Source organism: Elephas maximus, chromosome 7 (assembly GCF_024166365.1).
Source record: "Elephas maximus indicus isolate mEleMax1 chromosome 7, mEleMax1 primary haplotype, whole genome shotgun sequence".
NCBI lineage: Eukaryota > Metazoa > Chordata > Mammalia > Proboscidea > Elephantidae > Elephas > Elephas maximus.
This window is the reverse complement of record NC_064825.1, coordinates 121,506,821-121,518,964: the sequence shown is the minus strand read 5'-3', so window position 1 is coordinate 121,518,964 and position 12,144 is coordinate 121,506,821. Positions and strand designations below refer to the sequence as shown.

Below are 12,144 nucleotides of genomic sequence, written 5' to 3'. Positions count from 1 at the left end.
GACAACACTCAATACAAGGAAGGTCAGCCTAATTGGACTGGACTAAAAGCAAAGAGGTTTCCAGGATAAAATGAAAGCTTCAAAGGTCAGCGGAGCAGGGGCTGGGGTCTCGGGAACTTGGTTTGAGGGGACTTCTAAGTCAATGGGCAAAATAATTCTATTGTGAAAACATTCTGCATCCCACTTTGAATTGTGGCGCCTGGGGTCCTAAATCCCAACAAGCGGCCATCTAAGATACATCAATTGGTCTCAACCCACCTGGAGCAAAGGCAAAGGAAGAACACCAAGGTCACAGGACAACTAAGAACCCAAGAGACAGAAAGGGCCACATGAACCAGAGACCTACATTATCCTGAGACCAGAAGAACTACTTGGTGCCCAGCCACAATCGATGTCTACCCTGTCAGGGAGCACAACAGACAACTCCTGAGGGAGCAGGAGACCAATGGGATACAGACCCCAAATTCTCATGAAAAGACCATACCTAATGGTATGACTGCGACTAGAGGAATCCCGGAAACAATGCTCCCCAGAACTTCTGATGGCACAGGACAGGAACCATCCCCGAAGACAAATCATCAGGCATGAAAAGGACTGGTCAGTGGGGGGGGGGAGAGAGATGCTGATGAAGAGTGAGCTAATTAAATCAGGTGGACACTGGAGAGTGTGTTGGCAACTCTTGACTGGAGGGGGGATGGGAAGATAGAGAGAGAGGGAAGATGGCAAAATTGGCACGAAACGAGAGACTGAAAGGGCTGACTCAATAGGGGGAGAGCAAGTGGGAGAAGGGAGTAAGATGTATGTAAACCTACATGTGACAGACTGATTGGAATGGTAAATGTTCACTTGAAGCTTAATAAAAATTAATTAAAAATAAATAAATAAAATAGAATGCAAGGTAAATGTCTGATAGTAAGGAAACCATTAGCTATATAACACTTTGAATGGGGTATTATTGATCCATTAAAATAGTATCTATAAAATATTGAAAAGATGTCAAAATAATGTTGTATAAAAAAACCTGAATAAAGAACTTTACATATAATATGATCTCAGAGTTTTGTAAAAATATGAACAGGAAAAAAAAGGAGAAATTAAGACAATAATAATATTAGTGATAAAATTGCTAAGATTTATTGAGTGTTTACTATGTATAAGGCACATTACAGGTTTTATTTATGATTACCCCAGAATTATAAAGTAGTTATTCTGTTATCACCTTCATATTACTGATCAAGGAACTGAGGCATAGCGAGATTAAGCAATGTGACCAAGGTCACAGAGCTCATAGGTATGAAGTCAGGGTTTAACCCCAGACAGGTCTATTCAGAGTCTGAGCACCATCACTGAAGCCACAATGAATGACAGTTTTGTAAAGACTTTTAAAAAGTTGGCTGACCGTATAATCTGGTTTATGCTTGTTGTCCTGACATCATTATTAATCAAGTACCCCCTTTCAAGTCCAAGGAGTTCTTAGTTGGTACAAATGGTTAATACACTCGGCTGCTAAATTAAAGTTTGGAGTTTCAAGTCTACCCAGAGGTGCCTCAGAAGAAAAGCCTGGTGATCTACCTCCAAAAAATGAGCCACTGAATACCCTATGGAGCACAGTTCTACTCTGACAGACTTGGGGTCTCTTTGAGTCATAATCGACTCGATGGTACTTGGTTTATGTCCAGAGTGGTGTAGTGACAAATGATACACAGTATGGTCACCCTGCTTTGAGAGTCCCTCCCAGATCACATGATTCTAAAATTTAGAAAAGAATATTGTTACTTGTTTCAATTAGGTCATGAGGTGCAAAGGATAGTGTAGAGAAATGGAATCAGTTGAGAACTTTTCTCCATTTGTTTTCTCCATCCACCACTCTAGAGATTAATTAGCTGAAAATGGTGCCTCATGTTAAAAGCATCTGCTCTCTCCACACTAGACCCTGAGGAAACATTTAAGAGAGTCTTTAGCTGGAAGCACCTCTTCTGCAACAATAGCCGGTAGAAACCATGGCCGAAAAGCACAGAGCCTAGAGGAAGTGAATATCTGCATCCTGAATGCTCATATGATGATATCCGTATCCTTTAATTTCTGAAAGAACTCTGTGCACGTCTGGGGATCAAGAGCACGGTCGCCATACAAGTCCAGGAGAAGGCAGTACCGCGCAGACTTCACCAAGGCACACCCATCGGGAGCCTGACACCCACTAGAGTATTTGGGTGGGTAAAATACTTGGCTTCCATGCCTGAAACTCTTCCCCCCCTTCTTTTTTCTTTTCTTTACATCCATGCTCTCACATGCATTGAACCCAGACACTTCATGCATTCATGCTCAGTACCTCATTTTTTATCTAACAATGCCCTTTCTCTCTCTTCGCTACGTCAATGGGATTGTTTGAATTTTTTGCAGAAACCAAGGTATTTCAGCTGAAATAAAAACATCTAACATGGAATTTCAAGGATTAACCAATGGGTGGAGTGAGGAATAGAGGGCATGGAGGTTTTCAATAATTTTCACCAGGACCATGGAGTCCAAATTTTTCACCTCCAGATAATCCCATTTTTCTCTGTCAAAGATTTTTAGTTGGCAAACTACCTTCAGGGTATGATAATCATTATTTATCATTAATACAAGAACTTCTATTTTTGAGAGTTTCCTATGTGACACTCTATATCACATTCTTTACCTGCCATAACTAAATAGGTCACAAAAACCATATGATGTATCATTCTCACTTCACTGATGAAAAACGAGAAACACAGAGAAGTTAATTTGCCAAAAATCACAACACTAATAAATGGTGGAGCCAAATACTGCTCTGCTTCTCGTAATTAATTTATTTTTCCATTCTTTTTCATCAGAAACCCTGGTGGCATAGTGGTTAAGAGCTACAGCTGCTAACCCAAAAGATCGGCAGTTGGAATCCACCAGGTTCTCCTTGGAAACCCGTGGGGCAGTTCTACCCTGTTCTATGAGTCCTATGAATCCTTATATTCGGATTCAACCAGACAGCAATGCTTTTGGGCTTTATGGTTTTATTCTTATTCATCGGAGATAATTAAAACTATGCTTAGTCTGAAATAGAGTAACCAGGGGGAGTTGATGTAATTTTACTCCAAAGCAATTTGATGGTGCTATTTTGCATCAAAAGGAGCCCTGGTTACCTAGTGCTTAAAGAGCTCCCTGCTAACCAAAAGGGCCATGGTTTGAACCCACCAGCCCTTCAGAGGGAGTGAGATGTAGCAGTCTTATTCCAGAAAGATTGCCACCTTGGAAACCCTATGAGGCAATTCTATTCTGTTCTATAGGGTCATTATGAGTCAAAATCGATTGGACGGCAATGGGTATTTTGCATAAATACACAATTTAATAAATTTTTGAAATATTAACAGCTATCCTGTGCTGTCACCTTTTCAGACCTGGCAAAGTTAGCCAGGGTTATTTACTGTAACATGCTTCAATATTTCTCTCTGTTCTGTGTTCAGTGTGAGTAGAAAGTTTTTTTATTTCAAAAGAAACTGGGATAACAACTGACATAGAGATTTATTCTCTTCTCTCCCTACAGATCCCAGGATGACTAACGCAATTGCTGTGGGAAGAAATAGTACAACAATTACCCAGTTCATCCTCTTGGAATTCTATGAATTTCCAAAGCTCACTGTTGTCCTGTTTTCAATATTCCTAGGGATCTACCTCCTGACAGTGTCTTGGAACATGGGCCTCATCACCCTCATCAGAATGGATTCCCATCTGCACACACCCATGTACTTTTTCCTCAGTAACCTGTCCTTTCTAGACATCTGCTATGTTTCCACTATATCCCCCAGAATGCTCTCAGACTTCTTCAAGAAGCATAAATTCATCTCCTTTATGGGGTGCACCATACAGTACTTCTTCTTGTCTAGCCTGGGTCTGACTGAGAGCTGTCTTCTAGCATCTATGGCTTATGATCGGTATGCTGCCATTTGTAACCCTCTGCTCTACACAGCCATCATGTCTCCAAAGCTCTGTCTGCAAATGGTGGCAGGATCTTGTATAACTGGATTCTTTGGCTCATTTATTCAACAGTGTGCCTTACTTCAGCTCCATTTCTGTGGACCAAATATCATTAACCATTTCTTCTGTGACCTTCCCCAAATGATGATTCTATCTTGCTCTGATACCTTTTTCTTACAAGTTATCAGCTCTATGCTCACAGTGATCTTTGGACTGACTTCTGTGCTGGTTATCGTGATATCCTATGGTTATATAGTTGCTACCATTTGGAAGATCACTTCAGCTGAAGGCAGGTCCAAGGCTTTCAACACCTGCGCTTCTCACCTAATGGTAGTGAACCTCTTCTATGGCTCAATCACCTTTGTCTATTTATGGCCCAGCTCTGATGATTCTCTTAGCCAAAACAAGTTCGCTTCTATTGTATACAGTGTGATAATTCCCATGTTAAATCCATTGATCTATAGTCTCAGAAACAAGGAAATCAAAGATGCCCTGAACAGATGGAAGAAGAGAATTTTTTCCTGACATTACTTTTTTTTTTTTTACAAGGTTTGTGTATCTTATTCCATGATAAGTGATACAAAACATGAAAATAGGTTTAAATATATATAGTTTAGTATCACTTCAAGATTGGTGGAAAATATTATTTGAGTCTGGCTAGACTTTCACCTATTCATGAATAGTAATTACTAGTGTTTGATAATGGGGGTCTTAATGCAGAATGTTTCTTTCCTTTTTATTTTTTGAAATAAAACTTTATTGTGCTTTTGGTAAATGTTCACACGGCAAATTCGGGTCTCATTTGACAATTTCTACAGAAATTGTTCAGTGACATTAGTGACATTTTTCACAATGTGTCAACATTCTCTTTGTGCTCTAGTTCCATTTCCAGTACTCTAGCTTCCCTGCTCCCTTTTCTTCTCATCTTTATTTTAGTCTCTTGACATTATTAATTATGGGGTGCCTTTTTTTTCAGGATCCAGGACACAAAATATATACAACACTGTATGAAAAATGAAACTTATTGCCCTGTAGTAGGCTGTGTGTCTATGCATCAGTATCTGCTTCCCCTCCCCACCCTAGAGGAGGATTATGCTTTTTCATACCTTTGAATCTAGGCTGGAAGTTGTGACTTTTTCTGGCAACAAAACATGAGTGGGCATGACATATGTCACTTCCAGACAGAGGCTCTATACATGTCCTTTCCTACATAGTCTTCTCCAAATGCTTCCATTAGTGGATGACCCAGGGTAAGGATACCCTCGACTGACCCAAAATGGATATGTAGTGTTATCAAGAAATAAAACTTGGTTTTGAATTGGTTACCAAGACAGCATATCTCAGTCTACTGTAATTATTATGGAAATCTGGACAGGTAGTGGTATGTTATTGTTATAAAAAAAATGAAAACTTTAGCATTTGTGTCTTTAGAGCTAGGCTGTGGGTGTGAAAGAATCTTACTTCAAGCTGGAAGGATAGCAATTCATATTTGGCACTATAAAGTATTTGGTACAATTCTTATCTCAGGGTAGAGAGAGGATTTGTTAAACAAAACATAAAAAGTGCAGACCATGAAGGATTGCTAAATTTAACTTGAATTTATCTAACCAACACCATAACCCATTGCTGTTGAGTGGATTCTAACTCAGAGTGACCCTATAGGACAAAGTAGAACTGCCCAATAGGGTTTCCAAGGCTGTAAATATTTTTTTTTTTTACGCATGACAACCAGACTTTTATTAGAGAATACATGATTAACCAGGTGATATAGGATGTACCTCTCTTGCCGTTAACCTGTTTAAAACATACTAAGTGTTCTTCTCAAGGGCAAGCTGTCCCTCCTTGGTCTACCTATTAACACTCATGGGTCATTTTCTCAGAAGCAGTAGTGTCACAAAACAGTTTTTATGAGAGAAGAACTTCTAATTCAAGAGTTACAATATCTAAACCTCTTAGCTAAATAATTTAGGAGACAGGAGAATAGTTTCTTGTGTCTACAAATAATTTAGGAGACAGGAGAATAGTTTCTTGTGTCTACAAAGTAGGACCTTAAAATATCAGCAATATTCCCACATAAAATCCGTAGTTCCCTTTTGTTTGTTCAGTCTTATGTAGTTCATTTCTGTTCCTTGTGATTCTGGATTAGTTGCATTCAGCTTCTGTAAAGGAGTTCTGGAAATTTTATTCAGTCTCATCAGAGTCCTTTTCACAAGTCCATCTTTTGTGGAGATACTTTGGTCCAATGTTTTCAGCAAATTAGCAAAGTAAAAACTTGTCTGCAGATGACAAGGCTTAATATGGCCATGATTAACTTATAGAAATAATACTACTATAGTGAAAGACCTGATAGAAATTAACCACAAGCATAATGTAAAGGCTGAATAAAATAGTTTTAAAAAAAAAAAACTTTAGATAATAATGTCTCCAAATAGAGCCATTAACTGTATATTTAAAAGGCTTCAGATATAATACATAATAATCTTGAGGCATAAAACCAGGATATACCAACTCAGGATACACCAAGAATATACCAAGATTATCAAATCTTTAAACACCTGAATAGTATTAAAAGAAAACTTTATATGTGAGTGATGTGAATTCTCAATCAAACCATTGGCTTTGATAAAGTTGTGACCAAGTTAGCAATTCAGAAAAAATAACAAAATTATGACATAATGTTATGCATTTGCTGTCTAATATTCTCTGCTATTTATAAGGTTTCACTGGCTAATTCTTCTCAGAAGTAGATTGCCAGGACCTTCTTCCTAGTCTGTCTTAGTCTGGAAGCTCAGCTGAAACCTGTCCTCCATGGTGACCCTGCAGGTATCTGAATACTGGTGGCATAGCTTCCAGCATCACAGCAACACACAAGCCCCCACAGTACGACTAACTGACAAATTGATATTAGGCAAAACACAAGAGGAAATACTAACATATAAATCTTAACCCAAAGATAATCAGGCATTTTTCTTGATTTTGACACCACCTTCCATGTAATTTATTAAATAAAACTTTTTATCACTTTTCCTTTATAAAATTTTTTTTGTGGCTTTCCGTGTACTTTCAGAGTTGTCAGGAGTTTATTATAGGTCACTGTGAAACAGTACTTAAGTTATTTAACCAAAAATCTTAAAGGCCTTGGCTTTTATTTTTTTTATTTTTCCAAAAGCCATGAGGCTTGGTTTTCGGCTTGGGAATCTTATTCTAATGAGAGGCCAAACCTCTGCCTTCGAAGTAGATTACACAAAGATTAAATTAACACTTCAACTCAGAAATCAAAGAAAATTTTATTATTTTAACAGCCAGAAATCTAATTGTTGTTTTATATTTTATTTAACATTAAAGCTCCTAAAAATCTCATAAATTAAACCATTAAACTTTAGTCAGACAGATAAAACTTTTGACCATATCAAATAAATTTTTTTTTAATAAAGCTCTTGAACATTGACTTTGTTGCATACCTTTTTTTTAATTGCCCTTTAAGTGAAAGTTTACAAATGAAGTCAGTCTCTTATACAAAAATTTATATACATCTTGCTATATACCCCTAGTTGCTCTCCCCCTCATGAAACAGCACACTCCTTCTCTCCACCCTGTATTCCCCGTGTCCACTCAGCCAGCTTCTGTCCCTCTCTGCCTTCTCATCTCCCCTCCAGGCAGGAGTTGCCCACATAGTCTCATGTGTCTACCTGAGCCAAAAAGCTTACTCCTCACTGGTATCATTTTCTATCTTATAATCCAGTCCAATCCCTGTCTGAAGAGTTGGCTTTGGGAATGGTTCCAATCTTGGGCTAAAAGAAGGTCTGGGGACCATGACCTTCCAGGTCCTTCTAGACTCAGTCAGACCATTAAGTCTGGTCTTTTTACTAGAATTTGAGGTCTGCATCGCACTGTTCTCCTGCTGCATCAGGGATTCTCCATTGTGTTCCTTGCCAGGGCAGTTATCAGTTGTAGCCAGACACCATCTAGTTCTTCTGGTCTCAGGCTGATGTAGTCTCTGGTTTATGTGGCCCTTTCTGTCTCTTGGGTTCATAATTACCTTGTGTCTTTGGTGTAATTCATTCTCCTTTGCTCCAGGTGGGTTAAGACCCATTGATACATCTTAGATGGCAGATTGCTAGCGTTTAAGACCCCAGACGCCACTCACCAAAGTGGGAGGCAGAATGTTTTCATGTTTTTTACTAAGAATGTTTTCTTAGTAGATTTTATTATGCCAATTGACCTAGATGTCCCCTGAAACCATTGCCCCCAAACCCCTGCCCCTGCTACTCTGGCCTTCAAAACGTTTGGTTTATTCTGGAAACTTCTTTGCTTTTGATTTAGTCTAGTTGTGCTGACCTTTCCTGTTTTGTGTGTTTCTTTCCCTTCACCTAAAATTGTTCTTGTCTACTATCTAATTAGTGAATACCCCTCTCCCTCCTCCCTCCCTCCCCACTCTCGTGACCATCAAAGAATATTTTCTTCTGTGTTTAAACTATTTCTTGAGTTCTTATGATAGTGGTCTCATGCAATATTTGTCCTTTTGCAACTAATTTCACTCAGCATCATGCCTTCCAGATTCCTCCATGTTATGAAATGTTTCAGGGATTCATCATTGCTCTTTATCGATGGGTAATATTCCATTGTAAGAATATGCCAAAATTTATTTATCCATTCATCCATTGATGGGCACCTTGGTTGCTTCCATCTTTTTGCTGTTGTAAACAGAGCTGCAATGAACATGGGTGTGCATATATCTGTTCGTGTAAAGGCTCTTATTTCTCTAGTATATATTCCAAGGAGTGGGATTGCTGCATCGTATGGTAATTCTATTTCTAGCTTTTTAAGGAAGCGCAAAATCAATTTCCAAAGTAATTGTACCATTTTACATTCCCATCAACAGAGTATAAGTGTTCCAGTCTCTCCACAACCTCTCCAACATTTATTATTTTGTGTTTTTTTGGATTAATGCCAGCCTTGTTGGAGTGAGATGGAATCTCATTGTAGTCTTGATTTGCATTTCTCTTATGGTCAATGATCATGAGCATTTCCTCATGTAACTGTTAGCTGCCTAAATGTCTCCTTTAGTGAAGTGCCTGTTCATATCCTTTGCCCATTTTTTTAATTGGGTTCTTTGTCTTTTTCGTTGTTGAGTTTTTGTGGTACCATGTAGATTTTAGAGATCAGACACTGATCGGAAATGTCATAGCTAAAAACTTTTTCCCAGTCTGTAGGTAATCTTTTTACTCTTAGTGAAATCTTTGGATGAGCGTAGGAGTTTGATTTTTAGGAGCTCCCAGTTATCTAGCTTCTCTTCTAGTGTTCGTGCGTTGTTAGTAATGTTGGTATACTGTTTATGCCATGCATTAGGGCTCCTAATGTTGTCCTTATTTTTTCTTTCATGATCTTTATTGTTTCAGATTTTATATTTAGGTCTTTGATCCATTTTGAGTTAGTTTTTGTGCATGGTGTGAGGTATGGGTCTTGTTTCATTTTTTTGCAGATGGATATCCAGTTATGCCAGCACTATTTGTTAAAGAGGCTGTCTTTTCCCCATTTAACTGACTTTGGGCCTTTGTCAAATATCAGCTGCTCATATGTGGATGGATTTATGTCTGGATTCTATTCCTGTTCCACTGGCCTCTGTATCTGTTGCCATACCAGTACAAGGCTATTTTGACTACTATGGCAGTATAATAGGCTCTAAGATCAGGTAGTGTGAGGCCTCTCACTTTGTTCCTCTTTTTCAGGGATGCTTTACTTATCCAGGGCCTCTTTCCCTTCCATATGAAGTTGGTGATTTGTTTCTCCATCTCATTAAAAAATGTCATTGGAATTTGGATCGGAATTGCATTGTACCTATAGATCGCTTTTGGTAGAATAGACATTTTTACAATGTTGAGTCTTCCTATCCATGAGCAAGGTATGTTTTTCCAGTAACGTAGGTCTCTTTTGGTTTCTTGCAGTAGCGTCTTGTATTTTTCTTTGTAGAGGCCTTTAACATCTCTGTTTAGATTTATTCCTATGTATTTTATATTTTATCTTTTTGGGGGCTACTGTAAATGGTATTGATTTCGTGATTTCCTCTTTGGTGTTCTCTTTATGGGTGTAGAGGAATAGAACTGATTTTTGTATGTTTATCTTGTATCTTGGTACTCTGCTGAACTCTTCTATTAGTTTCAGTAGTTTTCTTGAGGATTCCTTAGGGTTTTCTTTGTATAAGATCATGTCATCTGCAAATAGGAATACTTTTACTTCTTCTTTAGCAATCTGGATGCCCTTTATTTCTTTATCTAGCCTACTTGCTCTGGCTAGGACCTCCAGCTCAATGTGGAATAAGAGTGGTGATAAAGGACATCCTCGTCTGGTTTCCATTCTCAAGGGGAATGCTTTCAAACTCTCTCCATTTAGGATGATGTTGGCTTTGTATAAATGTCCTTTATAATGCTGAGGAATTTTCCTTCTATTCCTGTTTTGATAAGAGGTTTTGTCATGAATGGGTGTTGGACTTTTCAAATGCCTTTTCTGCATGAAATGATAAGATCATGTGGTTTTTGTCTTTTGTTTTATTTATATGATGGATTACATTGGTTGTTTTTCTAATGTTGAACCATTCATGCATACCTGGTATGAATCCCACTTGGTCATGGTAAATTATTTTTTTTTGATATGTTGTTGAATTCTATTGTCTGAATTTTGTTCAGAATTTTTGCATCTGTCATGGATTGAATTGGTGTCCCCCCCAAAAAAGGTGTCAACTTGTTTAGGCCATGATTCCCAGTATTGTATTGTTATCCTCCATTTTGTGATTGTAATTTTATGCTAAAGAGGATTGGGGGGGCTTGTAACACCACCCTTACTCAGGTCACCTCCCTGATCCAAGGGAGTGTCAAGGGAGTTTCCCTGGGGTGAGACCTGCACCACCTTTTATTTCTCAAGAGATAAAAGGAAAGGGAAGCAAGTAGAGAGTTGGGGACCTCATACCAATGAGAAAGCAGCACCAGGAGCAGAGCATGTCCTCTGGACGCGGGGTCCCTGCACCTGAGAACTCCTCAACCAGGGGAGGATTGAGGACAAGGACCTTCTTCCAAGCCAATGGACAGAAAGACTTCCCCTGAAGTTGACGTCTTGGATTTGGACTTTTAGCCTACTAGACAGTGAGAAAATAAATTTCGCTTTGTTAAAGCCATCCACTTGTGGTATTTCTGTCATGGCAGCACTAGAGGACAAAGACAGCATCTAAGTTCATGAGTGATATAGGTCAGCAATTTTCTTTTTTTGTGGTGTCTTTACCTGGTTTTGGTATCAGGGATGCGCTGGCTTCATAGAATGAATTTGGGAATATTCCATCTTTTTTATGCTCTGAAATTCCTTTAGTAGTGGTGGTGTTAACTCTGCTCTGAAAGTTTGCTGGAACTCTCCAGTGAAGCCGTCCAGGCCGTGGCTTTTTTTGTTGGGAGTTTTTAAATTACCTTTTCAATGTCTTCTTTTGTTATGGGTTTATTTAGTTGTTCTACCTCTGTGTTAGTTTAGGTAGATAGTATGTTTGTGGAAATTCTTCCATTTCTTCTAGGTTTTCAAATTTGTTAGAGTGCAATTTTTCGTAGTATTCTGTTATGACTCTTTTAATTTTCTTTAGGTCTGTTGTGATATCGCCCGTCTCATTTCTTATTCAGATTCTTTACTTCCCCTTCTATTTTTCTTTTGCCAGTTTGGCCAATAGTTTATCAATTTTGTTATTTTTTTCAAAGAACTAGCTTTTGGCCTTGTTAACTCTTTCAATTGTTTTTCTCTTCTTTATCTCATTTGATTCTGCTCTAATTTTTATTATTTGCCTTCTTCTGGTGCCTGAGGGTTTCTTTTGCTACTCTCTTTCTATTTGTTCAAGTTGGAAGGAAAATTCTTTCATTTTGGCCCTTTCTGCTCTTTGGATGTGCGCATTTATTGATATAAATTGACCTCTGAGCTCTGCTTTTGCTGTGTCCCAAAGGGTCCAATAGGAAATGTTTTCATTCTCAGTGGATTCTATGAATTTCTTTATTCCATCCTTAATTTCTTCCTATAACCCAGCCATTTTGAGCAGGGTATTGTTCACTTTCTGAGTGTTTCATTTCTTTTCCCAGCTTTTTCTATTATTAATTTCTACTTTTATGGTCTTATGATCAGAAGATGTTTTGT

At 38.3% G+C, this 12,144-nt stretch overlaps 1 protein-coding gene across 1 annotated transcript; it reads left to right on the top strand.

Moving 5' to 3' along the window:
- The first annotated feature begins 3,564 nt into the window (after nt 1-3,564).
- On the top strand, nt 3,565-4,512 carry LOC126080619 (olfactory receptor 1440-like). The gene has a single exon (XM_049891803.1). It carries the CDS (start codon nt 3,565-3,567, stop codon nt 4,510-4,512), a length of 948 nt encoding a protein of 315 aa, XP_049747760.1.
- The last annotated feature ends 7,632 nt before the right edge of the window (nt 4,513-12,144 follow it).

What these genes read in the sequence shown, in the direction of transcription:
- LOC126080619 (XM_049891803.1), top strand. Translation starts at nt 3,565, where the DNA reads ATGACTAACGCAATTGCTGTGGGAAGAAATAGTACAACAATTACCCAG.